The sequence below is a fragment of the Lacerta agilis genome, chromosome 5 (assembly GCF_009819535.1).
Source record: "Lacerta agilis isolate rLacAgi1 chromosome 5, rLacAgi1.pri, whole genome shotgun sequence".
Classification (NCBI taxonomy): domain Eukaryota; kingdom Metazoa; phylum Chordata; class Lepidosauria; order Squamata; family Lacertidae; genus Lacerta; species Lacerta agilis.
Window position 1 is genome coordinate 92,362,840 of NC_046316.1, and position 24,377 is coordinate 92,387,216.

Below are 24,377 nucleotides of genomic sequence, written 5' to 3' on the forward strand. Positions count from 1 at the left end.
ATAGCTCAGTTGGTTAGAGTGCGGTGCTGATAACGCCAAGGTTGCAGGTTCGATCCCCGTACCGGGCACTGCATATTATTGCATTGGAGGGGGTTGGTCTAGATGATCCTTGGGGCCCCTTCCAGGTCTACCATTCTGTGATTCTATGGCTTGCATATAAGGCAGCTTCCTTTGTTCTTATGATGCTTGACACACAAGCCAGCACAAAGAGTCCCTAAGTGACACCTGTCTGTGATGGAAGGCTCCAGAACCAACAAGGGATGTGTTTGCCACTTCTAGGTGCTTATGGACCGTGAGCAGACTGGTTTCTCTGGCACAATCTTGCAGGATCAGGCCAGTGGCTTGCCTAGTCCAGCATCCTGTTCTCACAGTGGCCAATCCGAGCACAAGAACTCTTTCCCTGCCGTGGTCTGCAGCAACGGGCATTTCAAAGTATTGCTGCCTCTGACCATGCATTCCTGAAAGGATTATATTTGCGCAACTTCATGGTGGTTTTTTTTTTATTCCATGAGGCTTCCAAGTATTTCTTGAGAGGCAAACTGATGTTATATCAGCAGGCATTAACCCACGCATGTTGAGGCACTTAGGAATCCATGCGGAGAGAAGGAAATGTGCCAATTGTGCCATGCCATCTCCCAATATGCGAGCCCTGCCACAGGCTCTCCAATAGACTCACGGTGTGCTCAGATGTGGCCCATTGCTCTGGCCGAGAAACTGACCTGCCAGGTCAGGATGAGGCCTCGATCCTTCTACAACACCTGCCATCCATTCATCTCCTGTATGAGACACGGCAGTCAACCAAGGCAGACTCCCCAGACCCACAGACACCTCTGGAGAAACTTAGAGTCTTTGATGTGGGTCTAACTTTAAGCGCGGGTGGCGCTGTGGGTTAAACCACAGAGCCTAGGGCTTGCCGATCAGAAGGTTGGCGGTTCTAATCCCGCGACGGGGTGAGCTCCCGTTGCTCGGTCCCTGCTCCTGCCAACCTAGCAATTCGAAAGCATGTCAAAGTGCAAGTAGATAAATAGGTACCGCTCTGGCGGGAAGGTAAACGGCGTTTCCATGCACTGCTCTGGTTCTCAAGAAGCGGCTTACCCATGCTGGCCACATGACCCGGAAGCTGTACACCAGCTTCCTCAGTCAATAAAGCGAGATGAGCACCGCAACTCCAGAGTTGTCCATGACTGGACCTAATGGTCAGGGGTCCCTTTACCTTTACCTTTAACTTTAAGCTATGCGTTTTCCCAAGAAACAGACTAGGTGTGCTACTGTCGTCGTTTATTGTAGTTTAAATCATGTTCATTACGTGTGAGGAAATAATAAAATAATGTTGTGTTTTTCTTAAAACGAAAAACAGATGCTAGATGAAGACACGATTTGGGAATTACTCAGACACCTATCCATTCTTTAAAAAATCAGCCCTGAGCGCTCACTGGAAGGACAGATCCTGAAGTTGAGGCTCCAGTACTTTGGCCACCTCATGAGAAGAGAAGACTCCCTGGAAAAGACCCTGATGTTGGGAAAGATGGAGGGCACAAGGAGAAGGGGATGACAGAGGATGAGATGGTTGGACAGTGTTCTCGAAGCTACTAAAATGAGTTTGGCCAAACTGCGGGAGGCAGTGGAGGATAGGGGTGCCTGGCGTGCTCTGGTCCATGGGGTCACGAAGAGTCGGACATGACTGAACGACTGAACAACAACAACAGACACCTCGCCAAATTAAAGAGGTGGTTCTGCTCCCCCATTTCCCAGGGGCCTGCCGTTGAGAGCAATTGCGTTTTGGCCATCTGACTTCATATCGCATATTCTGTCTCTTGCAGGCACCTTTAGCAAGGTGCACCTGGTTTGTTCCAGCTCTTTGTTTGCAGCACTGTGTCATTTTGGTTGATATGCATTGCATATGACTGGGAAGTGAAGGTCTCGCAGGTGGGGGGGGGGGTCGAGGAGGAGGAGGAGGTTGGCTTATTAAATTCAGCCCCTTCCAGCCTTCCTGCAAAAGAGGGTGGGGGGGGGGAGAGAATGGGAGTGGTCAAGGGCTTCCAACCCACACACGTATATCCTATAAATGACTGGAATCTCCTGAGAGGCAGTCCACGCAAGTCCTGCCGAAGGACTGAGCCCCCTTTAACAAATTCGATTTGCTGGGCAAATGGGGAGTCAGAGAGGGATGCTTTGGGCCCTCGCAGGTTTCTGGGCATGGCTTCTGTGCGGTGAGTTTATTCCTTTTTTTGGCTTCTGTCTGTGAATGTGCTCCAATTAGGATCAAGAGGTGGAGGCGAGCTCAGCCAGCCTAAGATATTAAGCTGGTGATGCAGAGTGAAACATTTTCCTCTGGGCCAAGAGGAGAACTTTCTGCTTGCACCCACACACCAGCAATGACAGGCCACAGGTTCTGGTGTCATGGTGCTGCCTTTTCCCCTCTTTCTCTCCCAACTTTATTTGGGCTCCTGTTTATTCGGCATCCACTGGATTTGCTTGCACAAAGCCTATGCTTTATGGGAGACCCAGCCAGATGGACAGGGTACAAATAAATTATTATTATTATTATTATTATTAGGATATAGACTATGTCCGATCTTTACTGCACATTCATTCTGATTTGCTTATGGGGTGATTATACAGGAATGCATTGAGCATTTGTCCTGATTTGCTTGCGTTTCTCCATCCCAAACTTTCCAGTGCATTCACTGTCACTTTCCTACCAGCAAACAGTCTGGTTTTTTTTTTTTTTTTTAAGTCATATTTGCTTTGCGCTCGAATCCCTGCCAAGAAGCAGTGGCAGTCAGGATCCACCTTTCATTAAAAACACGTAGCTGCGGTCTGGGGATGTACTACGACCTCAGAATTATTTTCATTAATTCCTGCTAAATTTTGTATTCTTTTGGCAATGTGTGTGCCAAGTCCAAGTTCCTCTTGACAGTTTCAGCGTTATGCATCACTGCGGAAAAGCACTGGTTTGGGTGGAAGTTGTTCAACCCAATGGCTGTGTAGTAAACAGAAGATGCCTAAGAGCAACAGCACAACACTCTCTCCTCCTCCTCCTCCTCCTTCCTTCAAGTAACTCCTTAAGAGTTACTTAGTGAACTTGATATAGAAATAGGTGGAGAAAATGGACTTGGACCAGGGAGAAAGTCAGGCAAGGTGCCCGAGGGAGGGCTGGAGGAAGAAGCTTGATTCTGCTTGCATTTTAACATGAAAGAGGAGTTTGAGGAGAAGTTTGGATTTGATATCCTGCTTTATCACTACCCGAAGGAGTCTCAAAGCGGCTAACATTCTCCTTTCCCTTCCTCCCCCACAACAAACACTCTGTGAGGTGAGTGGGGCTGAGAAGTGTGACTAGTCCAAGGTCATCCAGCAGCTGCATGTGGAGGAGCGGAGACGTGAACCCGGTTCACCAGATTACGAGTCCACCGCTCTTAACCACTACACCACACTGGCTCTAAGCACCTAAACTTCACTTCTTGAACCAATACGCGGAGTGAAACACAATTATCTATGCACACTTCTCCGATTTCCGCAATGCCGTCCTCCAACCGCGTGATGTGCACAAAAGTACACATGTCGGAGGAAAGCGTACATAGAAAAGCATATAACATATATGTCAGGGGAAACTGCACTGATGAGTTGTCATAAAAAATAAATCACAAACTCTCTGTGGAAATCTGGAGAACGGAATCCAAGATGGGGAAAATGAGAGGCTGAGATTGGCAGGTCTCATCCATCCGTATTCTGGGGTTCAGAAGAGTCTAATTGAAGATGAATGTTTTAACTTAAAATGACTGTGTATTGGCAACTTTGTTCAGGGAAGCAGCTCTTGCAATGATACGCTGTCAGAAGGGAAGCTGGCTAAGATTATTGCAAAGATAAAATGAAGTAAGATTTTACCACCTCCTCCCACCATGTTGAGGTAATAAAAATACGAATAGGAGACAATCTTCCTCTGTATCTGTGTTTTGCCGGCAATTGGAAACTCTCCTTTCTGAACAAGATTGTGAGTCTGGTGCTTCAAGTACTCATTGTGAGTGTTTGTGTGTTTGCCCACCCCCCTTTTTTGCTGCTGTTTTAGTTTTCATAATTTGTGATTTCATAGAATTGTAGAGTTGGAAGGGACCCTGAGGGTCATCTAGTCCAACCCCCCTGCAAGGCAGGAATCCTACACTCACTATACACTACTGAGCTAGTTGGTCCATGGGTCTGATTCAGTATAAGCCAGCAGTCCCCAAACTTTTTCAAGCCCCTGCCCCCTTCCTTGGCTCCATAAAAACATCCCTCGTGCCCCCGCCTAACCTATAGCAAAAATTATTCATAAAAAGCACTTTGCACAGTTCACTAAGGATCTGACCTTCTGTGTAGAAATAAATTCTCATAACAACAACAAAGGTTTTAAAGCTTTGCTTGCAAATACCTTGGTTTAATAATTGCAAAAACAATAAACGATATATTGCCTCGGCTGTTTATTTCCATTCTTACATAGATTGATCCCAGTATAAACCTCTTATGATGTAATAATGAATCTTTAATACGGTCAAAGACCAGCAAGAAAACTGTACAGTCCAATTCATATAATTGGTATCTGCTTAATAAAATTACAATTAAAAATATGCAGATTTTAAAAAGTTTTATAGAATTTTTAAGTATAAGCCTCAATAGCACATCTTTGCCAAAAAACCAGTATTCCAGCTAAAAATCAAAAGAAATATGACTCCTCTTTTTATCCTGTATTTTTATCTTGTGAACCACCCTGAGATCTTCAGAGGAAGAGCAGAATAATAATAATAATAATAATAATAATAATAATAATAATAATAATAATAATAATAATAATAATTCACAGCTTGCTTGAATTTTGGCTAATGCGCAGGGAGATCTGTGTGTCCTTGGGGAAAAAAACAGTTTTGTGTCCTTGGGAATCCTATCCAAAAACCCGTGACTCAGTCATAAAACCTAGCCCATCCCACCTTTGCAATGGAAAAACACAAGCCTTCATCATACGATCATACATTATTCACGGTAACTTAAATGCAATTACAATTACACACCATTTTATGTAACATTAAATGACTTTGACAGCAAGTGGTTCCCAAAGGGGGCCGTGGGATTACCTACGGGTGTAAATGACTACCAGAATTTGAAAAGCTGCTGTCTCTGGATCAAGTCCATCTGTTTTGTTGAATTAATTGCACTCAGTGGTTTGGACTGTATTTTAAACAGCCATGCAATTAAATGTTTAATTTTATTGCGTTATTGTCTTCTTCAGTGGGACATGCAAACTCCTTTTGGGAATAATGCTATTTTCATAGGGTAGGGCAGTGTTTTTCAACCACTATTCCGCGGCACACTAGTGTGCCGCGAGATGTTGCCTGGTGTGCCGTGGGAAAAATTGAAAAATATATAGTCAATATAGGCACAGAGTTAGATTTTTTAACATTTTCTAATGGTGGTGTGCCTCGTGATTTTTTTCATGAAACAAGTGTGCCTTTGCCCAAAAAAGGTTGAAAAACACTGGGGTAGGGGACATTGGGGTTGAGTTTATGGAACCGGGGGGGGGGGTAACCTGAAAAAAATCTGGGAACTGCAAATGACTGACCTACATTTGGGGCCCCTTGTAGTTTGGACTATCATAGGGGCCCCTTCTCAACCAGCAATGGGGTCTGGGTAACCACTGTTACCTTCCTCAATGGGGCCGTTCCAGGACAGATCGCCACACCTTTGCATCATCTGTGCTACTGACTCTCATATTTTGGGATTGTTGTAATATATACAACCCCCCCAAAAAATCAATAATTTTGATGCAAACAGTTGCAACTCAAATTGGGTATGCTAGACCCAAAAATTTTAAGCGATGTGGACTATAGTTGCTTCTGTTGTTGTTGTTGTTGTTGTTGTTGTTGTTATTATTATTATTATTATTATTATTATTATTATTATTCCGGGACCTCTTTGGGATTCAGGGCCCTGAAGCTTAAGCTTCATTAGTTTCATAGTAGATTCATCCTTGGAAACCTCTGAGCTAAATGGAATCTGCATTTAAATTGAATAAAAACCACATACCCTCGAACATTTCTCTGATGAAAACAGGGTTGTCCTATTCCCAGGGGTGGCCAACTCCCAAGAGAATGCAATCTACTCATGGAGTTAAAAACTGGCAGTGATCTACACCCTTTTTTGGGGTTCAGGTCAAAGTTGTTGAGCTTTTTTAGGAAGGAGGAAGGCCCATTTTGGTGGGGGGGAGAGGTAAAATGTTGAGGAGCTTCTTTGGGGGGGAGCCAATGATCTACCAGTGATCTACCGCAGACGTCCAGTGATCTACCGGTAGATCACGATTTATCTGTTGGACTTGTTGTTGTTCAGTCGTTCAGTCGTGTCCGACTCTTCGTGACCCCATGGACCAGAGTACGCCAGGCACGCCTATCCTTCACTGCCTCTCGCAGTTTGGCCAAACTCATGCTAGTAGCTTCGAGAACACTGTCCAACCATCTCATCCTCTGTTGGACATGCCTGTCCTATTTGTTGTTGTTGTTGTTGTTGTTTGTTGTTGTTATACCCCACCCATCTGAATTGTTTGCTCCAGCCACACTGCGCAGCTTCCAACATAGATAAAAACATGACGGACAACAGTAGCAAACAGGAAAAGTTAGACATAACATTTTACAAGGACATGAAAAATATGTGTCAACATGAATAGATGTTATAAGTATTGCAGCTGTTGTATAAGGGCTTATTATTATGAGTGGAATATAATTGAAATCAATAAGGTTTTGGAATGCAGAAATAAAGAAAATCGTCAATTCTAGGACATGGGGGACCACCTGGTCTAAATTATATAATTTGGTATTTGAATGACTGATATTAGTAATTGTATTATAAATTGGCATTGTTATAATGAGGCTATGATTGGATTATAATTGGAAAATTAATAAAAATTATCAAAACACACACATAATAAATCATTTTTTAAAATTCCATATACAGGGCTGCCTTCAGGTGTCTTCTAAAAGTTGTATAGTTACTTACAGGTATCTCATTGGCTCAGGGGTCACATAACTCCACACCCCCTCCCATCTCTCCAATGAAAATAGGGATGGGTGGTGCTGTGGGTTAAACCACAGAGCCTAGGGCTTGCTGATCAGAAGGTTGGCTGTTCGAATCCCTGCGACGGGGTGAGCTCCCGTTGCTCAGTCCCAGCTCCTCCCAACCTAGCAGTTCGAAAGCACGTCAAAAGTGCAAGTAGATAAATAGGTACCGCTCCGGCGGGAAGGTAAACGGTGTTTCCGTGCACTACTCTGGTTCACCAGAAGCGGCTTTGTCATGCTGGCCACATGACCCGGAAGCTGTACGCCGGCTCCCTCGGCCAATAAAGCGAGATGAGCGCTACAACTCCAGAGTCGGACACTTTAAGGAAATGCAGGACATTCCAGGATCAAATCAGAAACCAGAACGGCTTCTGTAAATCCGGAATTGTCCCATGAAAATAGGGACACTTGGAGGGTCTGGAACCACTGACTGTTTTACAAAGCAATCTAGACTGATAGACAAGTCAATCTAGACTGATAGACAAGTCTATCTAGACTGATAGACAAGTCCTTTGCTGATGCAAATGTGTAACTTTCAATCTTATTTTTCTCAACTCCTTGCAGCGCCTGGGAGAACAGCTGCCGTCCCACTTCCCACGGAATGGGAAGAAGAAGACCTGGGCGACTTCACCACCACCAGTGATGGCCTTTCCTGGGGCACAGACAGTGACTATTTTGAGCCCACCGTGCTTCTGGCCACAGAGGAGGCGCCTGCCTTCACGGAGGAAACCCAAGCCACAGAATTCTATACACCTAGCCCTCTCCTTGGGAAACCAGAAGGAAACCTGGGTTCTGTTAGCTCAGCGAACTCTTCCAGTCCTGTGGAGGAAGAAGCATCAGGTTCTCAGTCGGCCTCCACTCCTGCAGGAAACGTGGCTTCTTCCACCGAAGGGTCCAAGAAACCAGGAGTCACACCCCCAGGAGGGAACGCCAAGGAAACGACAGAAGTCTATGTCGAAGAAAAGGCCGCCTTCCCGGCCAAGACGAACTCTTCTTTGAAAGAAGGGACAACTAAAACAGCTGCAGTGGTGTCTAAGGAAGCAGCCACTCCAGTCACTTTGATTTCTAAGGAAGAAGAGGAAGCTGAATCTCCCGCAGAGAGGACTGAAGAAACAGCCACAGCACCCATCTTGCTTTCTGCTTCTCCTGATGAACAGCCTGAAGGAACAGAGCTTCTAACAGAGTGGTACCCCAGCGCAACGGACGCATCTCTTCCCAGCGCGACCGGTGGTGAAGGGGTACAGGCATCTTCCTCCGAGGAAGGTGCAAATAGCGTTGCTTCCGGCGAAATGAGTTTTCTGCCACCGGCTGCTGGAGACGAGGAGGCAATGGACACGGACACCGGGAGAAGCAATGTGGGTTTCCAGCTCAACTCCACCGTAGCTTCGTGGGAGGAAACGCCAGGCGTCATCCCAGAACCAGGCGAGGAGACTCCAGATCTTTCTCCAGAAGTTGGCAGTGATCCTGCAGCCCCGTCCTTGAGCCCAGGAGCAGACCCTTCCAGCCACACAGAAGAGCTGCCTGTAGAAGAAGCAGGAGATGCTCCTGCTGGTGGAAGCTCTCCTCTGCCACCTCTAGAGGGAGATGCTGCAACGCCACCGCCAGAATTGCCCCCATCCGGTTCGTTGCCGTCCAGTGACACAACTGCGGAGTCATCAGAACCCGGTGAGCTTGCTGCAGTTTCCACTCAACTGCCTCCTGTCGGTGAAGCTGCTCTGGATGTAGAATCTGCTCCTGGAGAAGGAAGGGGCGATGCAGATAGCTCTCTGTCAGCAGGAGAGCCCGAAAGTGATATGGAGCCAACTGCAATTCCCTCTTCTGCAGGCCCAGAAGTTGGCCCTGAAAACACAGCCGATGTGCCCACTGGAGAATCAGAAGACCTGCTGAGTTCAGAATCGTCTGGTTCCCTTCCAGTAGATGAGTCAACGCTAGACAGTCTACCCGGCATTTTATCTCCCAGTGATGCTCCCTCTGGGCCTTCAGATTTGGATTCTGATGCCACAGTGTCTTCTCCTGTTGGACTCCCATTGGGGTCGGGTTCTGCTTCACAGTTACCTGAGGATGGTGAGGCCCAGGCATCTTCCACAACTAACGAAGAGGCAGAGGAAGATTCTGGAAGCCCAGACAGCAACAAGGAAGCATCTTTTGTTTCAGTGTCTCCAGAGCAAGAACCAGCTTCTTCAGGAACAGATGCCCCTGCTGGAGAAGAAGTTTCTGCAGACCTTGCCAGTGGGGCAACCTCCCCCTTGAATCCCGGTGTGGAAACAGATAGTTCAGAGGTGGCAGAGAATGAGCAGCCCACAGTATCAACGCAGAGTGAGCCCTCTTCAGATATGACCACAATAAATTCAGCTGGGGTAGCAGAGAAGGTACCAGGGACTTTGCCCGACACCAAAACATCCCCTCCTTCTCTCCTGGAGGATGAAACAGCATCCGAAGCTCAGGGGTCATCTGAAGAAACACCCTCTCCTATGTCTCTCAGTGTTACACCTTCTCAGAAGGAGGAGGGAGAGACTTCCCCCAGCGAAGCACCTGGAAAGGTTGGTTCTTCTCCTGAAGGCAGTGAGGCAGCTACAGGACCAGATGTTGCATCAGGATCAGCCACAACTGATGCAGTCGCAGAAACGAGCAGCGAAGGCCAGAGTGAGACAGACTCCCCACTCTCCAGCGTGGAGCTTATCCCACCTGTGGGAAGATCAGAGATCTTAGACACTGAAGAATCTTCAGGTCTGTCACCTGCAGAGGACATGGTGGTAACAGATCCATCGGGAGGACAATCCACCTTTCCTTCCACATCTCCTGATGAGTCACCTTCTGGTCCCTCTGCTACAGATGCAATGGAAGCTCCATCAAATGGACCACCTGGCTCTCCATCTTCCTCCCACCTAACCCCAGACAATGACCTGGGGGCAGGCTCAGAGGTCACCACGGGGCCAGAGGATCTAGGACATTCTGCTGCTGTGAATGGGGAGGAAGCATCTCTTTCCCCAGTGTCCACCGCAGAGCCTGAACTGGCTCCTGCAGAAACAGAGCCTGCTGAGGATGGAAATGTTTCTGAAGACCTAGGCAAGGTATCAGCCTTACCCTCCAGAGAAGAGACAGTAGGAGCCACCTCAGAGAAAGCAGTTGATGTGGAATCCCCTTCAGATAGCAGCAGCTTTCTGGATGAAGTCAACACTCTGCCCCCAGAGCCACAGCTAGGTCCAGGAAGTGAAGCAGAGAACAGTCCACCTAGCTCTGCAGAGGTGACAGATGCAGAATCTGGAGATCTTACACCCCTTCCTGAGAGTGCTGGAAAATCAACGGAAGCTCAAGAGTCATCAGAAAACCCCCCTTCTTCTTCTTCATCTTCTTCTGGGTCCTTCAGTGCAGAAGACGAAGAAGGAGAAGCCTCCCCAAGCCCAGCTTCTGACAGCCTTGGTCCTTCCCCCCAAAGCACTGATGTTTTAGAAGGTAGCAGGGATGGTGAGGGCAGCACTGGATTGGTTGAAAACGAAGTAGCTGGGACAACCAACAGCGAGGGCCAAGCCGGAACGGATCTCCCACTTTCAGATGCAGATATTGGCCCCACCGAAAGATCAGAGCTGCCTGCAGGACCACCAGGAGCTGTGGCTGATGGAGAAACCCCAAGTCAACCACCTGTAGAGGATGGCGAGACATTAGTAGGAAACACGGCCTCAGGAGAAGAATCTCCCTTAGTCATCCCAAGTGAAAAATCCCTGCCTTCCGTTGTTTTTGAGCCATCAGGAGCTGAGCCTAGTGGGTCCACTAGCTCTCCAGTCTCCTATCAGCTGTCTCCAGATGTTGCATTAAAACCAGGCTCTGCAGCTTCTGAGGAGGCCCAGGGATTGGAAGATACTTTTAGTGTGCAAGGAAAGGATTTGGTTCCAGTAGTCACAGGGTCACCATCGGCCTCCCCCTCCAATGATGGGATAGGGGGCACTGGCTCAGATTTGGCAGGTAGTGAGGAGTCTCATCTCTCTCCAGAAGATGCTACAACAGCAACAAATGAGGGAGCAGAACCATCTGAAGGCTCCTCCAGTGTCAGCAGCAAGGAAACATACTTGGCTCCATCAGCCTCAAAGCCACCAGTTTCCTCTTCTTCCCCTGAAGAGGTGCAAATTGATGGATCACCACCAGTCAATAGCGAGGAGTCTCCTCTGTCTCCAGGTGATACAGTGGGAGCAGGACCTGTCACTTATGAGGAGGGAGAAGAATCAGAAGACACCTCCGCTGAAAGTGGAAAGGAACCATCATTCTCTCCATTGGCCACAGAGTTACAATCAGCAACTGCCTCCACCGAAGGCATGGAAACTGCCATCTCTGAATCAGAAGCCAATGCAGGATCTCAACCATCTCAAGATGCTGCAGGATCTGGAGCTTCTGAAGGCATAGAACAATGGGGAAACTCTTCTGCCGCAAATGAGCAGGAAACGCCTTTGGGTTCATCAGTTGGAGAATCACCGAAAACATCTGCAGATGAAGAGGTCTCTGAAGGGCTTGTTGAAGGAAGACCTTCCCTCTCCACTGAGTGGCTGGATCCTGCCAGCTTTGAGAAGGCAGAAGGCAAAGGATCTCAACCACCACTAGTTGATGCAGGGGTGTCCAATGGGAAGGAACCATCATCGGCTGCAGAGCCACAGTCAGACTCTCTGTCAACTGAAGGGGTGGAAATTCCCAGCTTGGCGCCAGCAACTGACACAGGATCTCAACCATCCGTAGATCGTGGAGCAACAGCAGGGGCAGTAGCTTCTGAGGAGGGAGAAGAATCCTCTTTGGCCCCAACATCAACAGAATTACAAGCCCCTGGAACAAGTGAAGAAGTTTCTGGAGGGCTTAGCAGTGGAGAATCTTCCACCCACCCTGAAGGTATGGAAACAGGGGCTGTAGCTTCTGAGGAGGGAGGAGAATCAATAATAAGTGAAAATAAATCCTCTTTGGCCCCATTGTCACCAGATTCACAATCCTCTGGAGCACCTACAAGTGAAGATGTTTCTGGAGGGCTTGGAGAATCCCCCCTCCTTCCTGAAGATGTAGAAACACCTATTTTGGAGCCAGCAACTAACACAGGATCTCAATCATCACCAGATGGTGCAGCAGAGGGTGTAGCTTCTGAGGAGGGAGGAGTATCAGAAGACATTTCTCCGGTGAGTGGGAAAGAGCCATCTTTGCATGCATTGTCCACAGCATCACAATCTTCTGGAACATCTGCAAGCAATGAGGTTTCTGAAGGACTTGGTGATGGAGATTCCTCCCTCACCACTGAAGGGGTGGAAACAGCCGGCTCAGAGTCAGCAGCAAGCAAGGCACCCCAACCATCACTAGATGATGCAGCAACAGTAGTGTCCAGTGGGAAGGAACAATCATCGGCTCCATTGGCTGCAGAGTCACCATCAGACTCTCTGTCAACTGAAGAGGTAGAAACACCCAGCTTGGGGACAGCAACAAACGCAGGATCTCAACCATCTGCGGACAATGCAGCTACAGCAGGAGCTTCTGAGGAGGGCATGAGCGGGAAGGACGCAACATTGAATGCATTGTCCACAGAATCACAATCCCCGGGAACATTGACAAGTGAAGATGTTTCTGGAGGACTTGGTGATGGAGAACCATCCCTTCCCACTGAAGAGGTGGAAGCTGCCCGTTTGGGATCAACAGCCACCAAGGGATCCACCTCTTCCACAGAGACAGTCCTGAGCCCAGAAAACGTAGCAGAGCAGCCAGAAGAGAAATCTGGGTCAATAACTGGTGCAGAATCTTTCCCTCAACCCTCTTCTGCGGTCGGGTCAATGATCGGCAAAGCTTCAGGAGGAACCTTGCCTTCTGCTTCTGCATATTCTGATGAGAGCTTGGCCACCAATGCAGGGGCAAACCAAGTCTCTGGCATTACAGAGTCTTCACAACCACCTCCAGGGAGTGGAGAGGTTAGTGACAACATGGCAGGTCTTGATAACACAGGAAGTTCAGAAAAGTCTGTAAGTGGACAGCCTGCTCCTTCTAACAGTGATGCTCTGGGTGGGTCAGATTCTTCCTCTCCAGGGGCAGAAGTCAGCACAGAGATTCTAAGAGGAGATTTGGGGAATGGTCCAGGGTCCTTGAATAGAGAGGAATCTCCTTCTGCCTTATTACCTCCCAGTAACCCACTGCCCTCTGGACCCGCCAACTCATATGTCAAAGGCACAGGAAATGTCATTGCTGGTGGCTCATCTTCTCAGGAGGTAGAGGAGGCACCAGCTGGCTTAGAAGCAGGAAAAACAGACTCTTTCCCCTCTGATTCAAAGACCCAAGAATCCAGACCCTCACCCAATGGGCTTTTGAGCTCTTCCACAGCGTCCGAAGGGAGAGGCGATGCAGACAGCTCGGTTTCGGCAGCTGACAAGGGTCCAGCCACCACATCCACTGCTGGTGGAACAAGTCCTTCCCTGTCTAGCACGCAACTGAGTCCAGCGAATACCCTGAAACTGCCTTCTGGGGAAGAATCAGGACCCGAGATCAAAGGAGGGGTGTCTCCTCTGTCCTCCAAGTCTGAAGTCACAGGAAGTGTTAAGCCACCCCCAAATCCAGCATCTCCCACTGGTTCCGGCGTCTCATCCTTGCCTCCTTCCTCCGCCAAGAGTAAGCCGGCTGTCGGTGTGAGCAAAGACACATCTGACAACAGCAAAACACCCTCCTCCGCAGGGAAAGCACCCAGCTCTGCCCTTGCAACATCCGGCGGCAGCTCTCCAGTTTCTAAGCCCACAAAGTCGGGGTCTTCAACCGGTTCCGGCACCTCATCCCTGTCTCCTTCCTCCACGCAGAAAAAGCCGTCTGTCGGCGTAAGCAAAGTTGCACCTGCTGATAGCAAGGGGAAATCGGAGGTCCGCCTTGCCGCCTCAGGAGCTACTAAATCCTCAGAAGCCACCGGCAAGACAGAGAAGAAGCCGAGTTCGAGATCCCAAAATTCCAAGGACAGGAAAGCAGCAACTGCCAATGGAAACTCAGAAAAGTCAGGCCGCGTCCCTGCGGTTCCAGTTCCTGCATCATCACCAGGTGAGCTGGCAAGTGCATTTAATATTGCCATAGGTAAAGCGTCTCCTTGCGTTAAACTGGAATCATAAAATCATAGAACGGAGGAGTTGGAAGGGAGCCCAAGGGTCATCTAGTCCAACCCCCTGCAAATACTTGGCTCTGCCAAACAGGGATGAGCTAAGACAGTTGTCTTCAGCCATTACAAGACCAGGGACCCATCTTTAGCCCAACCATGAATTTGGGGACTCATTTCTTAATGCTATGTATTTATTTATTTTTATGTACATGTGTACAGTGGTGGCATTAGGTCAGGCTGTGCGATCCAGCTGTGCATCCCAACTCACCAGCTGAAGAACAAAAGTCTGAGAGGCATAGGGTTGTAGCCAACCGAGTTATACCCAGAGCACATCCATTAAAATTAACGGGCCCAAGTCACACCTGTCATTTTCAATGGGTTTACTCTGAGCAGGAGTAGTATTTGACAAGCAGCCTACTAGGGGGGATTCAACGGAGCACTAAGCAGATCACTTCGCCAGTGTAAGCATTTGCTACCCTGATGGAACGACCTGCCCCATCCTCCCCCTGCATGCTGTTCCAGGAGGTCTCCTGACACCCCCTCCCAAGCTGATTGGGGGGGGCATGGGTGTGGGAGAAGGAGAAGAAGGAGAAGAGGGATGAAAAGCCCCATTGCATTAGCAGAAGTCCTTGTGCGACTTAGCTGAATGCAGTTCACAGAGTTGGGGAGATGCAATGGTGTCACCAACATGCATTGTTTTATAGCAGAGGTGACAGGAAAGACCCCTCCGACTGGTGGTAGTTCCACGCTTCCTACAATGTGTGGCATCCAAATAATAATAATAATAATAATAATAATAATAATAATAATAATAATAATAATAATAATTTTATTATTTGTACCCCACCCATCTGACCGGGTTGCCCCGGCATCTAACAAAATATAAAAACACCACAATATACTGCCACCCACACGAGGGAGAGCTTTCCACTTGTGCATCAGGACCCGCATCCTCTCCCCACTTTACAGTCCCTCCAGCCTGCCGCTCCCCCAAATCTTGGGCCCCCCTCTCATGTGGATCTGCAGGGGGGAGCAGGAGAAGTCTGCTCACAGAGTCTGCTCACTGAGTGATATTACCAATTGTCTAGTTCAGTCTCAGAGGACATAAGACATGGTCGTAGTCAGAGGTGAAGGCCAGGTAGACCCTGGAGGGATGGGAAGGCCTCGCCAGAAGACTCACCTTGTAATGTTCTTGTGTTTTGATGTGCAGCGGCGTCCCTCTTTCCATACGGAGCAAGTGCGAACGACAGAGAATACGTTCAAAGGAAAGTGGATTTCACTTCGCCTCTGTTCAAGCCCGAGATTGGAATCCCGCTGGGAAAAACACTGCGCACCTCCCTCTATGTGAGTCTTTAGTAAACTGCTGGGATCCATTTTAACAACCAGGCACGCAGACCAATATCTTCGGTATGGGGGGGGGGGCTGGTAAAGGGAAATCCTGAGTGGAGAAGGCATTGAGCCACCCTCCCCATTTATCTTCGCCGCGTCTTTCAAAGAGGCAGAGGGTCTGGATGGGCAGACGGGAAGCAGGATGATGCCACACTCCTTGGCTCTCTGGCAAATTTGCTTGGCTGCCACTTGGAACCAGGAAGGACTTCCAGAATATTTTAAGGGAGGTGGTAGATTGCTTACCTGGTCAGACATATATTACCTGTTTAACCTTTGTAGCACCAGGGGGGTTTGTGGACCCAAGTTTGGATAAACTTGGCAATACTAAACACACATACTAAACACACAAAAAAATCGAGGCATTCTAGGCTGAGATGCTTCTTAGCATTGCAACTTCCTGTGTGCATCCCTGGTATCAGCAGCACAAACTTATATGTTGGAGATTCATTCCTCGTGTGCAGTCATGGGATTGTTGTCTATCACATGACTGGTTATGTGTTTTGATTCCACAGGAATGGGATGTGACGAAGACAGGATGTTTGTCTTACTGTGTTTCCTGCAGTGGGACTATTGTCCTTTGTTCGTTCACTTTGCTGTCTGATGCTAGAGAGAGATGGAGCCATGTTGCAGAGCTCCTTGTGTATTTATATGTAAATAAAGTAGATTAGCCTAAATGCTGAGTTCTGTCACGCAACTGCGCAAACCTCTGCGGATCCCTAAGTGTGCTGATGTCTTCCAGCATCAGTCGCTGTGATATTCGGGCTGAGGAATGCTTTTGAAGTTCCCGAACGATCACACAGGAGGGAGGGAACATGCCAGTCGGGCATGTGTTTTTGCCAAGGTCCTACTCGTGTGTAGGACATCCTGACAATATAAGCAACATTTCCTGTGGTCCAGGCTCTGGTTGCTGGAACACAATTTGGATCAACTAAGCCGCAATCAGGCAACTTTCACAAATGCCCATGGTGCATTACAGAGTTAATGTAAGCAACAACCAGCACAAAAGCAGAAGCTTACATTTCTGACACATTTACAATTAGAATTTGCCAGAAAAACCCAATCCTGAAAGCAGAACTTCATCTACTTTGCTGCATCTTGCCGGACCTCATTTGCACCTCTCCTTTCATTTAGTTCACGGACAACGGACAAATAATTTTCCCAGCTTCTGATAAAGATGTTTCCAGCTATCCTAACCCACCTGCGAAAGGATTTAATGGCCGCGAGAAAGTACCGATGATAGCCGTGTTTTGGGACAATGCTGATTTCTCCAGAGGCAGAGGAACCATCTTTTACCATGTGAGTATTTGGGGTGGTTTAATATATACAGTGGTACCTCGGGTTACAGACGTTTCAGGTTACATACTCCGCTAACCCAGAAATGACGCTTCAGGTTAAGAACAGAAATTATGCTCTGGCGGCACAGTGGCAGCAGGAGGCCCCAATAGCTAAAGTGGTGCTTCAGGTTAAGAACAGTTTCAGGTTAAGAACGGACCTCCGGAACGAATTAAGTACTTAACCCGAGGTACAACTGTATATACTAAAATGCTCCTAAGTGTTCATAGGTGGAAAATTGATAAATTCAGAAGTGGTTCTGGAGCTACATGTGTCCTTGTGTGTTATTTCCGTGACCTAAGTCTAAACGCGTGCGTGAGATTCCTATCTGTAATACACTCCTCTGTTGCATGCAGGAATATGTTACCCAGACCTCTGCGAAACACCCCGTTGTCCGTGATGTGGAAGCAAAGATTCGCCAATATTTGAAGTGTTCCTATTCAGCTACCTGGACACTCAAGATCACCTGGGTGAAAGCGCAGCCTTACCCAGCGCAGGGACAGAACGGCAGAGTGAGTTGTCTCCAGCAATAGAACACTGCTATTACTGTACTTCAGTATTCCAAGAAAGATCCAAGTAACACAAGTGCCTTATATTCAGGAGCCTTGCAAATATATTCCGTGGCAGCCTGTTTCGTTATTTTGTAGAATCCTAGAATTGCAGAGTTGGAAGGGGCCCCGGGGGGTCATCCAGTCCACCCCCTGCAATGCAGGAATCACAACTAAAGCATTCCTGACAGAAGACCCATCCAACCTCTGCTTTAATATCTCCAAGGAAGGAGCAAGGGTGCCAATTTGAATAAAATATTGGGGGGGGGGTGTCAGGTAAGTCCTGCCCCACATAACTGATCACATGGTGTGGTTCATGTACACCATGGGTAGGCAAAATAAGGCCTGAGGGCCGGATCCGGCCAAATCACCTTCTAAATCCGGCCTGCGGACGTTCCGGGAATCAGCGTGTTTTTACAGGAGTAGAATGTGTCCTTTTATTTAAAATGCATCTCTGGGTTATTTGTGGGGCCTTCCTGGTGTTCTTACAGGAGTAGAATGTGTGCTTTTATTTAAAATGCATCTCTGGGTTATTTGTGGGGCATAGGAATTATTTCATTTCCCCCAAAAAAATATAGTCCGGCCCCCCACAAGATCTGAGGGACAGTGGACCGGCCCCCTGCTGAAAAAGTTTGCTGACCCCTGATGTACACCATTTGAAATGTGATGCCCATCAACTTGGGAGGGGGCAGCCACCTCAATTTTTTTTGGGGGGGGGAGGGAGGGGCCTTGGCCCCTAGGAATTGTCTCCTATATTAAGGAGACTCCATTCCACTGACTGTCAAACCGCTCTTACAGTCAGAACATTCTGCCTGATGTTGAGTCTGAATCTCCCTTCCTGTAACTTGAATCCTTTGGTTCAGATCCTGCCCTCTGGAGCAGCAGAAAACAATCTTGCTCCTTCTTCCATGGGACATATTACCTCTTATATTTCATGGGGCTGCCATACGTCTGGGATTTTCTGGACCTATCGCGGATTCGTCTATTGAAAATAGCGTCCAGGCGGAAATTACAAAAATTGGTTAAAATGTCTGGGGAAACCTGGTTGTATGGCAGCCAATGTTGATTCTTTGGCGAATTTCCTAAAAAATAGCTCAAAACCTCATTCTTCTTTTTTTGGAGATTTCGCAAAAAGAGAGAGAGAGAGAGAGAGAGAGAGAGAGAGAGAGAGAGAGTCATTCTTGAGCAGGATTAGCCAACATGGTGCCCTCCAGATGTCGAAAGGAGAGGGAGAGAACTTTCTTTTAAAGCAGCAATGTGCATTTGACTTGTGGTGGCTGCTTAATGTGCATGGAGTTCCCTATTCCTTTTTTATATGTGAAGGTAGACTAAGAAACGCCACTTTACGAACATTGCCTCCTGAGCTTTGAATGTGCACCTGGATAGTATGGCGGGGAAACTGTCTCACCTCTTATTTATGTATCTTCCAGACCAACACTTACCAAGCCATCCTAACCACTGATGGATACAGAACATACACGCTGTTCCTTTATCAAAACGGTGGAATGCAATGGGATTACAGAAGAATCTCTCCTGCAAATGTGCTGATCGGGTGGACCAGGTATGTGGAGTTCCTTAACCAAAGACAAAACAAAACAAAAAAATCTTTCCACTCACACTTTAGAGACCAACTAAGTTTGTTCTTGGTATGAGCTTTCGTGTGCATGCACACTTCTTCAGATACACTGAAACGGAAGTTGTTGTTGTTGTTGTTCAGTCATTCAGTCGTGTCCGACTCTTCGTGACCCCATGGACCAGAGCACGCCAGGCACGCCTATCCTTCACTGCCTCTCGCAGTTTGGCCAAACTCATGTTAGTAGCTTCGAGAACACTGTCCAACCATCTCATCCTCTCTTGTCCCCTTCTCCTTGTGCCCTCCATCTTTCCCAACATCAGGGTCTTTTCCAGGGAGTCTTCTCTTCTCATGAGGTGGCCAAAGTACTGGAGCCTCGACTTCAGGATCTGTCCTTCTAGTGAGCACTCAGGGCTGATTTCTTTGAGAATGGATAGGTTTGATCTTCTTGCAGTCCATGGGACTCTCAAGAGTCTCCTCCAGAACCATAATTCAAAAGCATCAATTTTTTAACCCAAGACAAAACAAAATAAAAAATTCCTTCCACTAGCACCTTAGAGACCAACTAAGTTTGTTCTTGGTATGAGCTTTCGTGTGCATGCACACTTCTTCAGATACACTGAAACGGAAGTCAGCAGACCCTTATATATAGTGAGGGAGGGGTAGTGGGAATGGGTGATCAGCTGATAGGTGTGGAAAACCTGTTGACAATCAGCTGATCACCCATTCCCACCACCCTTCTGAATAATACCCCTCCCCACTGGGTGACTTCTGTTTCAGTGTATCTGAAGAAGTGTGCATGCACACGAAAGCTCATACCAAGAACAAACTTAGTTGGTCTCTAAGGTGCTACTGGAAGGAATTTTTTATTTTGTTTTGACTATGGCAGACCAACACGGCTACCCACCTGTAACTTAACCAAAGAGACATGGGGGGGGGGCGGCGAGCGAGCCAGGAATAGGAGGACTTCGTCACTGGTGGTCAACCCCCGTTGCCATGATTCAGAGATCTGTGCACGTTGAAATAATGTGTTTATGTTTTGGATAGTGGGAGAGCAAAGGAATGTACACCTGGAACTGCTTCCTCCATTGGACTGAATGGGAAATTTTCAGATTTGCCAATTAAAATATCTATGTGTGTGTGAAGAGGGAGACTTTGGCTCCTGCACATGGACTTGAAATCATGGGGCCAAACTACATATTCACCAATTTCTTGTCGAAAGTCCCAACCAGTGCCAGAGATACGTATAAGCTAAACAAGCTACCGGTATAGCTTAGGGCAGTGTTTTTCAACCACTGTTCCGCGGCACACTAGTGTGCCGCGAGATGTTGCCTGGTGTGCCGTGGGAAAAATTGAAAAATTCAAGAGAATTACTTTATATATAGTCAATATAGGCACAGAGTTAATTTTTTTAACATTTTCTAATGGTGGTGTGCCTCGTGATTTTTTTCATGAAACAAGTGTGCCTTTGCCCAAAAAAGGTTGAAAAACACTGGCTTAGGGCTCCGTGATCTTGAGGGCCTCAAAATAATATAAAGGGGAAAAAAGCTGGATGTACATTTCCAAAATATAAGATAAGTTCAACAATTACTTTGATGAAATACATATTTTGTTATGTGCAAATGGCTCTAGATACCTATTAGGTCCATCAATTACCATATAGCATATATTCAACACAAAAAACAGCGACAAAGGACAGCTGGACATATAAAGGGCCCCATTACCTTCAGTGGCTTAGGGCCTCATCAAACCTAAATCCAGCCCTGATCCCAACTGCTGCTTTTTGTTGTTGTTTAGTCATTTAGTTGTGTCCGACGCACACCAGGCACTCCTGTCCTCCACTGCCTCCCGCAGTTTGGCCAAACTCATGTTAGTAGCTTCGAGAACACTGTCCAACCATCTCATCCTCTCTTGTCCCCTTCTCCTTGTGCCCTCCATCTTTCCCAACATCAGGGTCTTTTCCAGGGAGTCTTCTCTTCTCATGAGGTGGCCAAAGTATTGGAGCCTCAGTTTCAGAATCTGTCCTTCCAGTGAGCACTCAAGACTGATTTCTTTAAGAATGGATAGGTTTGATCTTCTTGCAGTCTATGGGACTCTCAAGAGTCTCATCCAGCACCATAATTCAAAAGCATCAATTCTTTGGCAATCAGCCTTCTTTACAAACAGCAAGGGGTGGGGTGGGGTGCATGAGTTGGTTATGACTACTGTGAGAGGTCAAGCATGTGGAAGGCTAGCTCTCCCAAAATGTAATGCGGGGATGGTCTCTTCTCTGAAAGGATTGCATTCAGCTACATGAGATCTGAACGATCTCCTGGTTTGAGAAAGGAAAATATTGTGTATCCTTGGAAAGATAAAAATCCGCTTTCTTCTTCTTCTTCTTTTCTCCCACAGTGGTGACGGATATTTTAAAAACGACGACCTGATAACTAAAACGCCAGCTGAGAAATACCGGCCAGATCAAACCGAGGGCTACAACACAGGTACGGTCGACACATCGCAAGAAACCCACTGGCACAAACAAACCAGATTCTTGTCTGTCTGCTGGAACAAAACACAAGCTCCACCCAGGGGACATGTGGCCCCCTGAAGGTTGCTCCCTCCCCATGATATCCTGTCAGGGGCATGAAAGCTCCTTTGTGCTTGCAGACAGCAAAATCCGTATCTTCCGACATTTCTCATCATCATCATCATCATCATCATCATAGCAGTTTTATTATTTATACTGTGCCCAACTGAATGGATTGTCCCAGCCAAATCCTGTGGGTGGCTTCCAACATATTTAAAAAATAAGGTAAAGGGGACCCCTGACCATTAGGTCCAGTCATGTCCGACTCTGGGGTTGCGGCGCTCATCTCGCTTTACTGGCCGAGGGAGCCGGCGTACAGCTTCCGGGTCGTGTGGCCAGCATGACTAAGCCGCTTCTGGCAAACCAGAGCAGCACACGGAAACGCCGTTTACCTTCCCACTGGAGTGGTACCTATTTATCTACTTGCACTTTTGACGTGCTTTCGAACTGCTAGGTGGGCAGGAGCTGGGACCGAGCAACGGGAGCTCACCCCATTGCGGGGGGATTCGAACCGCCGACCTTCTGATCAGCAAGCCCTAGGCTCTGTGGTTTAACCCACAGTGCCACCTGTATCCCATATAAAAACATAATACATTAAACATTAAAAACAAACCTTTCTTATACAGGGCTGGCTTCCGATGTCTTCTAAAGGTTGCATAGTTTCTTATCTCCTTGGTTCAGGGGTCGTGTAACTCCATACCCTCCACGTTTTCTCAGATGAAAATAAGGACGTCCTAAGGAAAAGTAAATCAGAAATTAGAACGGCTTCTGTAAATCCAGGACTGTCCCTGGAAAATAGAGACACTTGGAGTTCCCGGCGTGCACAGCGGGAGGATGGCGGACTTTAACATCTTTGCTATCTATCACGAGTTAATTTGGCGGCTGCGATGGGAGTAAGCAGCCTCCCACCTCCCCGGGACGACGGGGAGGGCTGCCTTTGCCCGCGGTACTCCTTAACCCGCTTTGGGTCCTTCGGGACCGGTGGGGGAGTCTGGGCACATAGGGCTCGTTTTCAGATGCAGCTCCTGGAGCCGGCCCCGTTCGTGCACGCTCCCTTTAATTGGATATATAAATTTGTTTAAAGATTTTGGGCATGTCTCGGACAAAGGAGTGGGAAGAATGTTGCTAACTGCAGCCCTGAGTGATTAAGAATGAAGATTGGAAGAAGACGCGGACTTTACATTGGTATGTGAAGGAGGGAAAAGAAGGGGGGGTAAGCTCTGGAATCTCCGTTTGTTTTGCCTCAATATCTACTTAACACGGGCGAAACCTCCCCCTAGAAAATCCACTTTCACAGGCAAATGGCAAGTGGACTTTAAAGACAGAATGGAAATTAGAATGGAAATTACAAAAATAAACTGTGTGGAGGTGAAACTTGATCTGGACTTGACTCAACAGAAATGGAGGATCCTCGGCTGGCTGTGACGCAGCTAGAATTAACTGCCGAGTGCTGATGATAGCCTGTGGAGCTGTACACCACTTCAAAGGGAGAAGCCGGATTTGATGGACGATTGATAGTGGAATTTACGAGGGTCTGGCCCTCCCGGAAAGGAGTGGGGACGGCTCACAGGGGAAGAAATTGGTGTGTCGCAGTTTGATTTACAAGTTTGATTTATGAGAGACTTTCAAGATGGCGTCAGCCGAAATGCGATATTGGGAGAGGATGGCTTTTTCCACACAGAGACATTATTTACTATAAGAGTGTCTGCTTGCTGGCATTTATCAGAGGCTGTGAAAATATTGACTTTATGAAGCAACTGGAAAAGATCATAAGAAAGCGCTCCGGAGTCCGAGACATGGGGAATTCACAAGTTAAAAATTTGGCATAATTGGAATTGTTATAATTGGAATTGTATAATTAATTTGGCATTGTAATTTGTTTGGTAATTGGAAATATATGTTGGAAAATCAATAAATATGTTTAAAAAAAAAAAGAAAATAGAGACACTTGGAGGGTCTGAAAACAGGAAGCTTCTAAGCAGCCTTTACCCTCTTTCAAACTGCGGTTTTGTCTTCTGGTTCTGTCAGTCCCAAATGCTGCAACCGTTCCTCAGAGGGGTGTTGCTCCATCCCCGTGATCATTTTGGCTGGCCTCTTCTGAAACTTTTCGGAGCAGTTAAAAGCTTCTCACTAAATTCGTAGCCCAGGTCAGGGTGGGAGTCTCAACACACACTTGGATTATTCCAGTTACAGGTAGGTAGCCGTGTTGATCTGCTGAAATATACTCAGAGTCCAGTGTGACTTTCATGCTCTTTATTCAGCTCATAGTAGGGAGGAATGCAGTTTCCCCAAAACGTTTGCTTTATATACACTATTTACACAATGGGCCCCACGTGATTGGCTAATTCCGGGCTACTCCTGTATGCCAATCGGAATGCGGATTCACTTCCACCTGGAGCTGGATTGGGTGGCTCCTGCGGACCAATCAGACTGCTGCAATCTCAGTCCTATTGTTCTGGGACCAGTCAGACTGCTGCAGTTTGGATCCTATTCAACTCAGTACATAACATCTGCCATAGTCAAAACAAAATAAAAACTAAATAAAAACAGGGCCATTCCACTGTCACGGGTGGAACACTTGGAAAATGTTTTTGGGTATTCACACATGTGTAACAATGTAAATATACATAAAAATTAACAACCAAAATTTAAACTATGTTCTTAATAAGATACTGAACATTTTACTAATTTTTTAAATTATTTTTATGGATATTTTTGACAATTTTATTAAATGTTAAAGTATTGTCACGGGTGGGACAAAAAAAGGACATGGAGCTTGAGATAAATTTGATTTATGGAAAAACTCTGTGAG

At 47.1% G+C, this 24,377-nt stretch overlaps 1 protein-coding gene across 1 annotated transcript in view; it reads left to right on the forward strand.

Annotated features, from left to right (window-relative positions):
• The first annotated feature begins 2,085 nt into the window (after positions 1-2,085).
• The window catches only part of MUC4 (mucin 4, cell surface associated), a 31,009-nt gene continuing 8,717 nt past the window's right edge, over positions 2,086-24,377 (forward strand). The window contains exons 1-7 of the mRNA XM_033148202.1: positions 2,086-2,210; positions 7,638-14,102; positions 15,368-15,501; positions 16,678-16,842; positions 17,235-17,390; positions 18,857-18,987; positions 21,391-21,479. Of these exons, the coding sequence (XP_033004093.1) occupies positions 2,150-2,210; positions 7,638-14,102; positions 15,368-15,501; positions 16,678-16,842; positions 17,235-17,390; positions 18,857-18,987; positions 21,391-21,479 (7,201 nt within the window). The 5' untranslated portion in view covers positions 2,086-2,149. The remainder of the gene's footprint in view (positions 2,211-7,637; positions 14,103-15,367; positions 15,502-16,677; positions 16,843-17,234; positions 17,391-18,856; positions 18,988-21,390; positions 21,480-24,377) is intronic.